The sequence below is a fragment of the Chiroxiphia lanceolata genome, chromosome 8 (genome assembly GCF_009829145.1).
Source record: "Chiroxiphia lanceolata isolate bChiLan1 chromosome 8, bChiLan1.pri, whole genome shotgun sequence".
NCBI classification, from domain to species: Eukaryota; Metazoa; Chordata; class Aves; order Passeriformes; family Pipridae; genus Chiroxiphia; species Chiroxiphia lanceolata.
In genome coordinates, this window is record NC_045644.1 from 6,973,376 (window position 1) to 6,989,464 (window position 16,089).

A 16,089-nucleotide genomic window follows, 5' to 3' on the forward strand; every position below is an offset into this window, starting at 1 on the left:
AGCGCCGGGTGCTCCGCGCAGCTGGGGGACCGGCGGCCCCGCCCGGCGCTCAGGGACCGGCAGCAGTGCCGAGCCGAGCCATGCCCCCCGAGCCGAGCCGTGTCCCCCCGAGCCGTGTCCCGCCCCGCGGGGACAGCCGGGCCGCGGGACAGCGCCGCCGGCCGTGTGTGTGTATTCCCCCCACCCTCCCCCGCGGGTGGCGTTGCCCTTTTAAGAGCGGCGCGGGGCGGCCGTGACGTCGCGCGCGCAGAGCGCTATCCCGGCGCGCCCGCCCGCCCGCACAGCCGGAGCGGCGGCGGCCCCGCGGAGCGCCCGGACCCGCCTGGCACCGCCACCGGCACCGCCGAGCCCGCACGGCCCGCACCGCCCCGCCGGCACCGCCGCCCTGCCATGCGCCGCGGCCCGGCGCCAGCCTCCGCCGGCGGGAGCCGTCCCGGCAGCAGCAACAGCAGCGCGGCGGCGGCAGCGGCGGCGGGCGAGCGCTGAGCCGCGGCCCCGCGGGGCGCGGATGTCCGCGGGCTGCCCGCGCCGGGAGCTCTCGCCGCGCTGACGGGGCGGGCCCGGCGCCCCGCTCGCCGCAGCGCCCCGCGCCCGCCCCCGGGCTCCCCGCAGCGCCGCCGCTCCCGGCCGCGCTTCCGCCCGCGCCATGGCGGGGAAGGCGGCGGCGGCCGGCGCCGGGGTGCTCCTGGTCACCGCCAACGTCGGCTCCCTCTTTGACGACGTGAGTACCGCGGGGGCCGGGGGGAGCGGGGGCTCCGGGGCCGCCCGACCCCGCGCTGGGGGTCCCGGCAGCCGTTCCGGCCGCGTCCCGGCGCTACCCGGGGGTGGGAGGCTCTGCCGGAGCCCGGGGCGGGGGGCGCGGGGCGGCGGCACAGCCGCGGGAGCGCCCGGGGCGGCGGGAGCGCCCGTGCCATGTGCCCGCCGCCGGGGGAGTCGCGGGGTGACACTGCCCGCAAGGTCCGGGGGCTCCGCCGCGCCCTGCCCGCCTCCGGGCGCTCCTCCCCGGCTACCGGCGGTGGTGTGACACGAAAATGCAGCATAATTTCTGTTCCGCGTAGTGTTTTCGGGCAAAACCTCGGGAGCGTTTCTCCCTGCTGCAAGTCAGGCGGGAGCACAGCTGAGCCCAGGGAGAAAGGCTCGCTTGTGAACGGAGGCAGATGCTGAGGAGTATCTCCGGGCTCCCAAACCCCCGGGGCTGCTCCCCGGGAGCCGTCGTGTTCCGCTGAAGGCAGTGGCGAAGCCCCCTGGGCCTGAGCGATGCTGACATGCCCCACAGCGCGACGGGAGCGTTTCCAAGGGTTTGCTGGTTGTAAAGCCGCGCACATCTGGCAGAGAATTAGGTCCAGACTCATGCTGTGTGTTGCTCTTGCCGTGTGTTAGGACAGGCTTTGCTGCGAGCCAGCCCGGCACATAGAGTGCTGAGGTACAATAACCAAGGGGGTTTTTTTGGTGTGTTCTTCAAAGTCTGCTTTGCTTTTACGTTGCTTTAAAGGCTGCCCTGAAGTTCACACTTTGATTTAAACAGCTGTGGTCGAAGTATGCAGATCATCTTTTCTCCAAGTTCAGTAAACTTTTACAGTTATCACCACAGTTGTGCAGTTAAATGTGTCCATATTAAGTGAATGCTGTGAAAATACTCGTTCCATAGTAATTGTCGTGGTTGTGGCTTTGGACGTGTGTAGTGTCTGTGTGTAAGTGACCTCATGTGGGTTTAGTGGGGTTTTGGCAGGTGATTCCTGCCGTGTGTCCTGTGTGTCCTGCTCCGTGTCACTGTCCCTGTCATCGAGGCCAGCACTTGAGTTCAAAGTGCTCTGGTGCCGTGACAGAGCGGGCACTTCAGAGTACTGTCACTGCAGGGATCCCGGGCTGTCAGACCGAGCCATTTCCTGGTTGTTCCCTGTTAGTATTCGAGGCTCTGTGTGTTCCTCGAGCGTGCTGGCTGTGCGCTGTTCTGGAGGGAACACTTTTCAGCTCCAGCCAGCCCTTGCCTTGCCGTGAAAAAATTAGTTTTCCACAGCAACAAAACCAGGCTCATTTAGATCAATTCCACTGCAGGCTGGGGAATTGGAAGGCTGATCTGAAGGTCTGTGTTTGTGCTCCTGGTGTGCGGCTGTTGGAGTTGGGACTGGAGGCTGCCTGGGCCGGCTTCTGGAGTTCTGTTGGTGCAGTTCAGGCGCAGGAAAGATGACATTAGCTGGGCTTGGGGACTCGGCTCTTGAGCTGTGTGTTGGGGCTTCAGGTGTCTGCTTCTTGCTGGGCCCTTCCTGTGCAGTCGAGGAATATGTTTCTCTGCTGTGATCTGGAGTGATTTCAGTCATGAACTCCTGCTTTGATAGACTGCACCTGAGCTGGGCCGTTCCTTTAACCCATGTTTTCCATTTCCCATTTAAAATTTCAGTTGTTGATACATATTTTAATTAAATACTACACTTTTACTCCAGTGTTGCCCGATCTTGAGGCAGTGTAAGGGTGTGAGCTGCCACAAGGTAGTGCAGGAATGTTGAGCAGTTGGGATGGCTGGGCTGGGCATCCTGCACTAACACAGTCCTGCCAGCTCATGCTCCAGGATCCCATCCACCACTGACCAGAGTCCTCTGGGAAGCATCCTCACCTGGAGTTCCAGGCCAAGTGATCCCGTAAAGGGCTGCTGTCAGCAGGCTGGGTCCAGGCAGGAGGCTCTGGTGACGGGGCTGGCTCTGCACGGTGGGACTCCTGCCCCCCTTCCACCCAGGGAACCCTTGCTGGCTCTGCACTGACCCATCTCTGTGTGTTTGAAGCAGCCTGAGCAGGGCTGTGAAGCAGTGACATGATTTGCATTTCATTTTATAGAAGAGCAGCTTAAAACATCTAGGTTTGTCTGGGTGGGACAGTCTTTCCTAAATCATTGGTGTTGCTGATCTGTCTGTACTTTTGCAAAGAGGGGAAAATTACTTTTTTTTTTTTTTTTTTTGCTCTCTAGTTGCCACAAGCAGGTTATGATAACACACCAGTTTGCTTCTGCCAGGTATCCACATCCACTAATTACCTGTTGCAGTGGTGACCTGGGAGCTCATGAATAAACATGAACAGCGAAGAGGGACTACAGTGGGTTGGCTTCATTCTGCTGCTTCATTAAAAATGTTAATACAGTATTAGATCTGTAAATACTCTTTCAAGTTTCATGAACGTGTGCATCTCATGAATATGAATGTGTATGATTTTTGGTACATTCATGTTTACTTAAGCATTTAATGCTTTCTAGCTATAGAAACATTTATTGTTTTTATCACAGTATATGCAGTAACAACAGATGGAGTTCAGGCTACCCTGGGGTCCCTTTCTCTATTCACCCTTCTCTGATGCCCCTGCCCATGGCAGAGCAATTCAGCTAGATGATCTTTAAGATCCCTTCCAACCCCAAACTTGTGATCCTAGCCTTTCCCTCTTTCTCTCCCTCCCTGTTTCCTTGCTTCCTTTGTCTGCACTGACAAAATTTCACATGTACCTTATGATGAGCTGAGTGCCATGGTGGGCACAGCATTCATCTGCCTGGCACTGCACTGCTTTTGCTGTACCAGGGTTTAATTACTTTGATGTCCTGGGTATTTTTACAATCTGTTGTATCCCCTTCATTCTCTTCAGTTACTTTAAATGGCTTAATGCTGCTTCTTTTCCCTGGGACAGACACCTGGGAATGAGGTGTGAGTAGCTGGTGTGGGGAGGCTGTGGAACAGTATTTTCTGTGGCGGAATCTCATATAAACAGTTTTATTACAGTTTCTGCTATGCTCACATTTATGCTCTATTTCAGGAGACTCTTGTTTTACTCCATTCTAAACCCCCTGTGCAGGAGGTGAAATTTTGAGGTAGACCAGAACTTGGGACAGCCCAAAACTTCTTGAGCTATATGAAAGTGATGATGGGGAGGAGGAAGCTGTTTTGTTACCTTTTGCAGTGTTTGAAAAAAAAAAATTAATAATTGAGGGATCTGAATCTGTTTTATCTTGAGCATGATGTTGTTGATACAGCATGGCCAGCAGGATATGGCTGTTGGCCCAGATGTGCAACCTAACAAAGCTGCGTGGTGGCACAGCACGGTGATACCTGGCTGTGGAACAGCTTAGGCTTTGTGTGCCCTTCTTCATCTCCTGCTGTGAAAAGGGTTTTGGTTTGAAAAATCCTTCACTGCTGCTTGTCTTCTGCTTCTGCACTAGAGGATGAGCTGAGAGGGGTGTGTGGGGGCAGCTGGTGGGATCGGGCTGTACGATGGAGCTGCACCAGCAGCAGTGCCCAAGCTGGCCTGTTACTGAGGTGCCTTTCCAGGTGTCCTGGTACAACGAGCAGCTGCTGGTACCTGTGCTTTGAAAGAGCTCTAGGCTGGTACCTGTTTGTAGCTCTTGCTTCGTTTGGTCTTTAGGTGGGTGATAGTTTCCAACATGGACAGCGAGGGATGCGCTTGCAATTGCACAGTTTGACAAGGTCAGTGTCAGCCCTGCTCAGAGTGGATCTAAATGCTCATCCTGATTTATAGCTCCCTGGGTGTCAGCTTCCAAGTAATCCAGCTCTTGGCGTCCCCAGCATGGGCTAAGGACACACACCAGCCATATGCTGGTGGAGTTACTGGTAACCAGTGCCCCTCCTGAGAGCTGCATGCTGTGGTCGAGGGGCACTTTGCATGTGGAGGCTGCACGTGTCCTGCTCACCACCAGCCCTTCACCTGTAGCCCACGAGGTGTAGTCAGTGACAGCTGAGCAAAGCCCTTTAAGTATAAATGGGGAGCAAGACTCAAAGCAGCCGTGCAATAAAGCAGTGACATGATGTTGTGCATCCATGTACTTGTAAGATTTAAAACTCTTTTCTGATTTGCTGAAGATGACTGGAGCAGCAACAGCACAGGCAGCACAGAGGGTGGGGGTCTGCTCCAAGATGGGTTTGTATGCTTAAAAAATCCACTTTAACAAAAAACCTAGCGTTTTTTTCTTCTTAGCAGATAGTTTTACAATTCTCTGAGCAAAAGAGTTTCTGTTAGGAGCTGGTACAGTGTTTAGCCTCCCTTAAGGATGCTCAGAGGATTATCATGTAGCCAATCTTCTCCTTTTGATTAGGTGTTATCACTGACAGCAAGAGCACACAGAACATGAGGAAGTAATAGTGGCAAAGTGCATTATGTAATTACAGCTTTCTGTTAATGTGGTTTTATAATAGGTAGAGTTTTACAGGTTGCTGGCTTTCCATGAATTGCCAGTGTATCAGTGTGATGGTTTAAAAGGATTTATTTCCTATTTTATTTCATATTTGAATATGAAATCATGCAGTGTGAGTAGGATACCATAGAAAGAAAGCCTTGCATAAGCATCTGATAGTTTATTAACTTGGGTGAGCAGTAGACCATATTTTAAAGGTTTTATTCCTGTTCCAAAGTTTTCATCATCAATTTTCTTACCATAGAATTTGACTTCAAAGACACAGAATAATACCAGTCAAGCTCTCAGATTTCATGATTTTTCATAAAAGGCTGATCTTGTTTTTACTTACTTTTTGTCTTTTTCCTTTTTCTGTTATTTATTTCAACATACATCTTCCACACCCTGCAGATTATTTCCTCTTTTACCTCAAATGCTTTCTTTCCCTTTTTGTGCCATGTGTACTCAGCTCTTCCTGAAAGCTCTCCCCTTACTCCTCATTTATGATTTAAATTGAGGGTGTAATTTAAAAAAAGGAGGCTTTTCATTTGGAGTTTCATGTGCGCCTCAGACAACCGTCAGGAAGGTGAGTGTGGCTGCCCTGAACGCACCTTCTTCTCTGTCGAAGAGGAGATTCCACCAGGTTCAACTCCAAAGTTTCCTCTCCCCCAGGGCAGACCAACACACCATGCCTTGGCATCTGTGTGGGAAGAGGAAAGCAAGTGACTGAAGCACCTTGGAAGACAAACCTCAGGGAGGTGTCTCCTCCACCCCTGCAGAAGACTGGCTGCTCTAGTTGTAGCTTCGCCTTGTCCTCTGCCCCTAAACTCTTAGCTTAAATTGGAAAAAAAGGAAAAAGGCAGGCAGGTGTGACCACAAGCCAGTGATGTGCTTTTACTATGTGGAAGTTCTCAAAATACCTCTAAGTTAGTGTAGGTTAATACTTTATTCTCTAACCATCTTCTTTCACTCTCTTGGTGAAGAACAGGAAGTGGTCACAGAAAAACAAGACTCTATGTCTTTGGTGGCTGCTTGAATGGCCTCTCAGAGTAATTTAGCATCCTTTTAGCATCTTTATTACTGAAATGACATCTTCCCCCGATGAAACTTCCAGGGAAATGTGTTATTTCATGTTGTGGGAAAGGTCACATTAAGCACAATAATCATCATTCCGGGGAATAGTGAGTATTAAAAGAAAAATGTTACTTTTACTGCTTTTCTTCCAATAGTATGTAGTAGTTATTTGACACTCTTAGCACTACTATCATTATTTGTACGTCATTTTTAAATGTAAATGTTCTATTTAATCGCTTTAATTTTTAACACTTTCCCTATTATTGGCAAAGATTGAAATTAAAGCAGTTATTGACAGCAAACAAAAGTGATCATTGCTCCTATATGATATTTGAAGTCAGATATAATTGATGGTTTTCATTAATGTCTTCAAGTTGTTAAGCACTTGTCTTTGTGAGTCAGTCAGCTGTAATAGATAATAGTCTTGAAAGCAGAACATTAGAGCTAAGGAAAGCAATTAAAACCCTGTGACAGCGCTGCAGTTTCTCTTGTGGTGCAGGTACCTCAGTCGGGGGTTCAGCAGCTCCCAGGGGCTGTTTACTGGCACTGACACTGGGTGTTTACCAGCCTGTAGCACTGAGACCTCTAGGCTATAATTTGAGGTGGGACTTGCAGCCCAGGGATGTGGTTTCAAGTGCCAAACTCCAACATGGAGAGCTTTCCTTTCACTTGTGCCTTGAAGGACTTTCCCTTCAGGTTTTCATTTGTCCTCAGTAAAACAGCTTCTGATCTTTTCTTGTGCTGTTTTTCAGTCGCTGAAAAGCTCTCCTGCCTATATTCCTTGCCAAATCCTGCTGTCCCTGCCTTTTCCATCTCCTCGGTTTCCTATAGTTTCACCTCTGTTTCTTTTCTAATAGAGTTCACAGAAGCTCTAGTCAGGAGAGGCTTTAATGTCACATACAATTGTAGCAGGGACAGAAAAGCCCAGGAGTTGAGTGGAGGTGGTGGGTGACAGAGGGGTGTGCAGGGCTCCCTGCTGTGTCTCCCTGGGCTGGGCATCGATTGGCCATCCAGCCAGGGGTTCTGCTCAGCCAAAGCTTTTGGATAAGCTGCTGCTGAAGGAGGAGAAACCCTGATCTCTTGCACACACACACGTGCTCTTGTTTCTAAGACAAACGCGTGGTTTTGTGTTTGCCCACTTCCCATGTCCATGCTTGGGGCCACAGCTGGCCGGCCATCTCTCCGCCGTCCACAGCCTGGGATTGTCTGCTGCTTGTGGATCACTGACAGCTCCAGAAGTGTTGGAAGCATGGCATTTGATCACATCACATGTTTGCTCAGTCTTTGAAAGCCAGAACTAAAAAAATGTTGGTTTGGGCTGGTTTGCCGATGCACGTGCAGAAAAGCTCTGTGCTGCTCCTTTCAGGCATGCCCGGGGATAGTGCACTGAATAATGCTGGAACCAGGTGGTTTGGGTTTTTTTCTCTGACACACAAAGCACATTGTGTTAAATTAGGCTCAAATTTGGAATCCATAGTGTTGGATTGCAGAACTTGTGGCTGCAGATTGCTGTACAGGACGCCAGTAACCACAGTTCAGAGAGGGACTGTGTACCTGTGCTGTACAGCACCATCCATCCCTCAAAACAACCTGGAGAGAAAAATAACTGCTTCAGGACAAAAGGTATGTTCCAGGAGGAATGGTGGTTAATGGTGGGAATGCTGGACTGGGCTCTGGAAATGGGGCTCAGTTTACATTAAACCACAGAAATCCTGCGTGACCCCAAGGAAGTGGCAGCAGATTCTCCAGACAACTGCCCTTCCAATTGCCACCAGAGGTATTCCTGTGCTTGGGACAAGCTGCAGACGTGGCGTCCTGGTTCTCCTGCCAAAAATGGGAGGATTTTGGAAGGATGCTGTGGAGGTTCTGAAGCTGGTGTGGTGGGCAGCTGTGATGGGCAGGCGAACTGGGAGCGCAGCTCAGCAGCTGGATCAGGCTGTGTGAGGGGAGAGCTGTCAGGGAATGGACTGTGCTGGTCATGGGTGAGAGCCAGGGCGAGGGCTCATTCTTTCCCCTTTAGCTCGAGGAAGGCAGAGGAGCACCACGTGCAGTCTGCAGCACGAACCTGTATGGGCATGCACCACATTTGGTTATGGAGAAGTTCCTGGCTAAACAAAGGCTCAGTTAATCTGAGCTCTGTGAGCCTCCTGCTCAGCAAGCGGCTCCTTGGCTGGCGCAGGCTCGAATGGCAAAACCAGCTCTTCAGACAGGCTTTACAAGTCTCTCTTTAGTTAGGGGAGTAAGTAAAAGCAGGGAAGGATGCTCCTGTAGATCTGTGCTTTGGTGAGGCTCGCAGAGGCTGTTTACAGGATGTGGATAACGTCACCTTCTCTAGAACGTTCAGCTCTGGGTACGAGGCTTCACTCCCGCGGTGCAGGAGTGGCCGATCGCGGGCATTGGGTACCATGGGAACACACCGTATCCAAAACCTGTTTGTTTTACTTTGCTGAGGTAGAGCTGCCTCTACGTGTTTGCTCCTCGTTTTCCAGTTTCCACCTTGTTCTTGAAAAGAGATTTATTTTTTTTATTGTCCTTGAATGTGTCATCAAGGCACTGGGTGTTAATGGCTGGACTCCTTGGAGCAGCTCCGTGCTGGGCTGGTGGCACTCCTGACACTGCAGTGGGTGAACAGTGAGTGGCACATGGGCTTTGGGAGCCCATGAATTCTTTTGTTAAAGCTTTTTAAGTGATGCCATGGGAGCTTGTTTTGAAGTTTTTTGGTTTTCCTGGTGTGGCAAACTCTCTAATTTTAGAGGCTTTACCAATCCCAGTGGGAAAAGCAAAACTAGTTTTCCCGTAGGAACAGCTCAGAACTATATGCTGAACTCTGTGGCAGTCAGTATTTGTTTGTGTGTCAAGCAAACATGCAAAGAAATTGTACAAAACTCTGTGGCAGTCAGTATTTGTTTGTGTGTCAAGCAAACATGCAAAGAAATTGTACAAAAATTACTTGGGAGAATTCTGAATTCATTAAGTACCATCAGCCAGCATTGGCTCTGTTTTAATTACTTCAGAATTCTTGCTTATTTAGGGAGAGAATTTGTGCCTTTCTCGAACTGTCTGAGCAGTGAAGACCTTTCTGTGCACTCTTGGGCAGACAGCTGTTGTTGGGTCCAGCAGCGCAGCAGATTTGCACAAAGGAGTTTCCCTTTGACAAAAGCATTGGGTATTTGTGTCCCTGACCTCACCATTCAAAATGGTTTTTAAAACCAGCTGTTCAAAGTGAAAGTGTTGGTCTAGAATTCCTATCGTGCTTTTCATTGGAGAAAGAAATGGAAGAACTGTTTGGGGTTTTTTTGTTTTGTTTTAATTTATTTTTAACTACAAATGCTGCCAGGCACATGAAGGAGTCAAGAACTGGGTGGAACAATATGATAGGACAAACCCACTCACTTCAGAGAACTGGATGTGACCCAAAAATCTTCTGCTAAAGCTAGTTTGTTTTCATGAACTGGCAGTGCTGTTTTTCTGGGCTGGGAGGACAGGCCCAATCCCAGCTCGGCTGCTCACAGGGCTCTGCAGCCAGACCTCATTTGTCTTGTGGGACAGCATTTTAGCAAAAAGGAAGCAAAGCCTTTTCCCTTCAGCTGTCCTTACTAAATGTTAAAGTATTTGTGATTTATGACCACTGTGCATCTTTTACTTATCTCAACAAACGAAGATCTGTAGTTCCTTTCCCACTTTTTCCTAAGTTATATTAATGTTGTGTGGATCTACTTGTTCTTCTAGACAGAGCTGTCAGCCAGATGAAGGGAGATACCCTTGATAAGTAGGTGAATGTTGGTACAAGACTTGCTTGTGTTGCTTAAAAATAATGAACTTCTGTGAACATTCAGTGTATAATGAAAATCCATATTAAACAGGTAAGGGATTTGCTTTATGCTACATTCAGAGCAGTGCAAGAAAGGTCCCTAAGGAAACGCTAGAGAGTTTGTGGTACGTCCATCCTTGGAGGTGCTTGGAAGCTGTCTGGACATGGTCCTGGGCAGCTGACTGGGTGACCTTGCTTGAGCAGGGGTCAGACCTCCAGAGCTCCTTCCCAACCTCAGCCAGACTTTGTGACAGCCAGGCATTATACAATTTTCCTTTTTTCTTTTTTTTTTTTTTTTAACTGCTGATGCCATTGCCCATTGCTTTCCAGCACTTGCTGGGGCTGACTGCCTACTTCCTTGTTCAACTTCTTTTGGCAAATCCTCATCCCATTTTTATCTGCTTTTCTGTTACAGACATAGACCATTTCCAGATGTTTTGCATAGTGATTGTGGTCCAGGAGCTGGAACATGCACATGCTTTCCTGAAAACTTGAGGAAAAACATGCATGTTATCTGTCAGCTTATAAAGTCTCTAAATCTTGTGAAAGCTTCATCATGTCCTATTAGTGTGTGGGAATTGGAGTCTCCAAGTCAGGCTCACAGTTCTGATGGGTTTTGTTTGTTTGCTTTTCTGTTGACATTTCAGTAGAAAATAAATATGCTGTTCCCAGTTACTTCAGAAGTGGGAAGGAGCCAGAAGACCATTCCAAGTGCCTGAGACAGTAAGGGCAGTGGATCCTCAGGGTTCAGTGGCAGCTAATGAATGTAGTATTTACCCCAAATGAAGCAGCAGCAGAGGCATGAGATGGGAAGTGATTCAATAGCAGAGTGGCTGCTTCACTTACATGTTTCTGTTTTATCTGCTACTGTGTTTGCAGTATTGCTGTTTGTCACTCAAAGCATGATTGGTCCAAAGAACTGCGCTGAGAACTGGGAAGAGATGTTGTCATAGTGCAAAAGAAAAAAAAAAAAAAAGGGCATTTCTCTTCTGTATGTTTTTGTTCAATCCCCTGGTCACGTACAGCAGGGTGAGCTGCTATTCACATTTGCACAGTCAGAGCTTCTTCCAGCACTTCCTGGGCCTGGTGTCTGAGGAGCTGTGGATCTGAGGGGCTGTCCAGAACTGCAGATTCGTGGAACAGGGCTCGGCTCCCCTCCCTCAGCAGGACCAGGCTCGCCTGATGCCTTTGCCTCCAGCAGCAGGGCAGGTTCAGACCCTTCCCTCTGCGGAGAATTCCAGACTTGGCTCAGTAGGGTTGCCCAACCTGCATTCGTGCCCTGGGGCTGGCTGGCTCCTTTCTCCCTGCCACGGTGAGATGCTGGGTGTGGGTGCTCCGGGGAAGGGGCACAGCCCTCTGGGGACAGGGTATTGGGGCCACAGCTTGAACTCAGGAGATTTCACGGGGAGTGAGTTGCCCTACTGGAGCAGGGAACAGCACAGGCAGATTGGGCGAATCTGAAGGATACTCTGGGTCATAAAGGAAGGAGAGGCTGGTGGGGCCTCTTGAGGCCATGGATATGTCTCTGAATCTCCCTGTCCCCTTTCTGCTAGCAGAAAGCAGTTTTACAGCTGTGTGAATTCTTTGTTAGAAGAGTCTCTGTCTCATCTGCTGCTCAAGGTGCTGGGCAGGGGTTTTTCTGAAAGCCTGTGCATGGCCGTGTCCTGGAGATGGAGTGATGGAGGGACCCTGTTGTGCTACACACCACAAATGCACAGGAGTACTTGGTTCTGAATAGTTTCTGATGTTCAGGTTCACCCTTGCAATGAGACCTAGAAGCAGGGACAGGGACTGGAGCAGAGGAGGATGGCCAGAGTTCCTATCCAGAACTGCAGCCATCTCTCTGGGATGTCACACAAATACTGAAGTACTAATGAATGTCCTGGATAATAGACAGTTGTTTAAAAAAAAAACCAAACCAAAAAAAACCAACAAAAAACCCAAACAAAACCAACCTAACAAAACCCAACAACAAACAAACAAACAAAACAAAAACCCCACAAAAACCACCAAACAAACAAAAAACAAAACAAAAAACCCCCACCAAAACAAACAAATAAAACACGGCCAAGAAACAAACCCAAACAAAACCCAAAACTCCCAAATCCCCAAACAGTTAAAAGTGAATGTTAAGTAGCCTCATACTTGGCAGGAATGTTGTTACTGTTTTTTCTTCCAAATACAAGAATAAACCAGTAGTGAATCTGCCTCAGCCTTGGTGAAAAGCTGGCTCTGCTCAGGAGTCTGGAGATGCTTGGGTCATGTTCCTTAGAGCTTTTGCTGAGAACTGGAGAATATATTAGACAGCACTTTAACTGTGTTTCCTAGAACTGTGCGGATACTGACACTTCATGCATCCTAGAGGGAGATTCCTCCAGCTGCTCTGCATTTTCAGAAGGTGGTGTTTTAGCATTTATTTTAGTGGTATTTTAATTTGTTGAAAAATGTGAGGACGTTATCTGGAGATCTCAGCAGAACTGAAACTCTTACTTTGTCTTCACAGCACTTCTTCCAAAACCTCTTAATTAAACCATGAACTGATTGTTTTTGTTAAATGAGTATATAAAGAAGTGGGAAAACTTCTGAAGTTGTTTGTTAATGTAGGAATTTCCAGTAATGTTTCTGAAATGTGACATTCACAGAGACAGCTTATTAGACTATTCCATGTGTTTTGTTTAATTTCTCATGTTCTTCCTTGCTTAAAAAGGATATTTTTCCCTTAGTATATATTTTTAGGTAGAAAAAGGCTGGTGTACAGTGTCGGTGGTTGTAGATGAAGGGTATTCATGGCCTTCCTATGTTGTTTAGGGCAGTGTATCCATTTGATTCATATGCCCAACCTGATGTATATCACTGTAAGTATAATCCTACATCCTGTAAAATAACTGTGGGATTGTGCAAGCGTATCTTCTGTAGAGCATAAACAAATCATAATGTGAAAATATAACAGGTAAATTTGCTAAAACCACATTTGGAATTGGGGGGGTTTACTTCAGATGACTTTTCCATGTCTCTCTAAGCACTAGCTGTGACTTACCATGGGAGACAAATCTGTGCTTTTTCCAAATAATTTAAGTAACCATGAATTCAGATGGCATTCTCTAAGTAATTTTGGAAATAGATGTTATTCAGACCTCTGCAAAAAGAGGGTAGGAGCTGTTTTCCTCCCGAAGCACTTGATTCTGTATCTGCTGTTTTGAAAGTGCTGATTTGAGTACTGTGTTTGCAGTACTGAGATCTTTGGATCAAAGCTCTTCTCACGGCTCAGCCTACTCTGGAGTAATTTGCTTTTTCCTAGAACAGTAGCCCTGACCTGTTCCTGGGAAGGTGACACACTGCTTGGCCTTCTCCAGAGGCGGAGGGTGAGCTGGATGGATGAGGGGGAAGTACGTCTGCTTTGTTCTTGCGGTGCTGCCTTTGGCTGAGTTCTGTGAGCCTGTAACATCTTCCCTCTGGTCCCTGAACCAAGTGATCTACGGGCAAACTGGCCTTTGTAATAAACCAAGTAGGCTATGGGAAGTCATAAAAAGTAGCTACAGGGGCTGCTTGCCTTTTTTCTTAGGGTGATTGGTAGAGCTGTTAAACACTGCCTTGATTAAATACTACAGACCGCTTAGTTCGGAAAACACTTGGAGTTACAGGTTTCTTTGGTCACAGTTCCTGTTGGGCTGAGTGGGGCTGGGAGTGATGGTGAGGGGTGCTGCAGTGGTCTGAGATGTGCAGAAATAGCCCCGACCCCAGCACTGCTCCCTGCCTTGGAACCCAGAATTTGTCCATCAGAGCCTTTTGCTGAGGCATTGCACCCACAGCTTTGGATGGCTCCGGCTGCACCGAGGGACTGGTGCCAGGAGGTCGTGTTATGAGGTGTCTTCTCCATGTACATCGGTGAGCAGGGTGTTAGGAGTTTATGTTCAGAGTTTAGAAATGCAGTTTGGTTGTGGTTAGTTGTGTAAGGGTTCTTTTTGGGGTTGGTTTTTTTTTTTTTTTCAGAGGTATTTTTAGTGTTTTGTTTGGGGGTTTAGGTTGTGAGGTTTTCTATATTTTGAAAGGGACTGGATCCTGACAACTTGAAGAAACTGTGAACAGGTCACAGTAAATACTGCCCTGGTGAACTGTGTTTCATGTGTGTTACTAGAGAGATGGTGAAGCTCTTCAATTCTTTTAGCCCTCATCTATGTTGGGAAGGGTAACCCAGACTGCAAGGCAATGAGTTTTCTTGGAGCAGTGCTCTTCTGTCTGTCTCACACTTTTTCTCCTCCTTTTATCATTGCCTGTGCTTCAAATATGGATAAAATGGAAATTCTCATTTCTGAAGCCGTGTTGCATAAATATTTCTGTAGTATATTGTAAGATGTACTGGATGTTTAGAGATCTCAAAACAGGAGCAGCAACTGAACTAAGTTAATATTTGTGATTAATTGAGCTTGTGGTGCCTGGAGAGCCCCATGACAAGTACAATTTGCAGTACAAATGCAGTGTGAATTATAATGCATACTATGGAGACAAGGTGTCAGTATGGGAAAACAAACTGTTAGAAAACCTTCCTAAAATTCAGTGCCTGATACTGAACCTGGAGTATAGCAAGTATTGTACCTTGTGGAAAATGTGCAAAGCAAATACCCAAGGACGCGGCGTTAACAAAGCTCATTTAAATGTGTGGGCACCTGACATAACTGCTGTGTGCTGGGTGAGCAGAGCTGTAGGTGCTGGCAATGTGTGTGTTGGATTTGGAGAGCCTGCTCTACAGTTTTGCTGCTCTTTCTAATAACATGATGGGTTTTGCTTAAATAATGTAACTGGGAATAGAAGTGTGATTACTTCAGGGGATGCTGCACTATCAGCAGAGTGATCACATTGTGCATGTGGTTTGTTTGCACTTTAATTAATGTGCCAACCTGCCTGTTAGTTCCCATGCTGTTGGGTGCACAGATCGAATGGAACTTGTCCTGCCACCTGCCCTGACTTGGGACCAGAGGGGCTGCTAGGAGGTGAGCATGATCTGAAGAGGAGCCCAGCAAATGGTTGGGTTCGTTTGTGGGTGTTAAGGATGGCAAGAATCAGTTCTCAAGCCCATGTTCCTCGTGGGGCTCTGGAAATGGCTGTGAGGGTCTCTGGCCAGAGACACTGAGTGCTGTGCTGTTTGGGAAGTGGCTCAGCATACGTGCTGATAAAATTGAGGTGCACAGTTCTCTGAAGCATCCTCCCTCCAGACTGCCTGATACTTACTCCTTGGATAAATTGCAGAGCACAAACGAAGGCAGGGGGCAAAACTGCCCTACTTTCCTTGAACAGTACTTCAGGCTTTCACTGGAATTCATCGCTGCATCTTGTTTACTTCTTTGAGTGTTCTTTGCAAACATTGGCAGCATCAGACTTGGCCTTAAAAAAAGGAGAAAGTGTGCTATTTCTGTTCTACCTCATTTTGTTTAATTGAATATTTTTGAAATATGTCTGCCATCCTCACTTGGCAAGGCCCCTTGAAATCTCTAGCCCTGAGAAACTCTGCTTGCAATCTGTGAACTGGGGTTTCTTTTGGTTTTCTTTCTCAAGTTGCTATTCTTTTTTAAAACTCAGCACAGACGTTCCCAGCAGTTACAGAAGAGTGACTTAGTTTCTGACAATAGCCATACTTTGCTGACCTTTGCCAGGCTCTGTGAGTGGCTTGTCCCTGTGAGCTGGAGCTGCTGCAACAGAGCTCGTTTGGGTGACGACAGTTGTGCTCCGTCATGGAGCACTGGAGATAACAGGGAAATGAGAACATGCCAGTTTCTGGATTTGTACCAAGTAACTGCTAATTTTGGTAGTTCAACAACATTTAGAACTAGCATGTCTGGTGCAGACCTTTTTGTAATTTGTCAAATGGAACAGATTGGTTTTAAGACATTATTTAAACCAAGTTTAATACTCTACTAGTTTTTAAACCTGGCAGATAGCTAAAGGTACAAACCCCAAATGTAATCACTGTGTTATCTTCCTTCACAATGATTTTTATTACTTGGTATGTTGCAGCAATAAGTCTCTCTCATACTGATGTCCATCCTTC

The 16,089-nt window shown here is 47.8% G+C and overlaps 1 protein-coding gene across 3 annotated transcripts in view; it reads left to right on the forward strand.

Moving 5' to 3' along the window:
- Positions 1-631: 631 nt before the first annotated feature.
- INPP5A (inositol polyphosphate-5-phosphatase A) overlaps positions 632-16,089 on the forward strand; it is a 193,204-nt gene continuing 177,746 nt past the window's right edge. For all 3 annotated transcript variants that reach the window (XM_032694962.1, XM_032694961.1, XM_032694963.1), the window contains exon 1: positions 632-721. In XM_032694962.1, the coding sequence (XP_032550853.1) occupies positions 647-721 (75 nt within the window). In that variant the 5' untranslated portion in view covers positions 632-646. The remainder of the gene's footprint in view (positions 722-16,089) is intronic.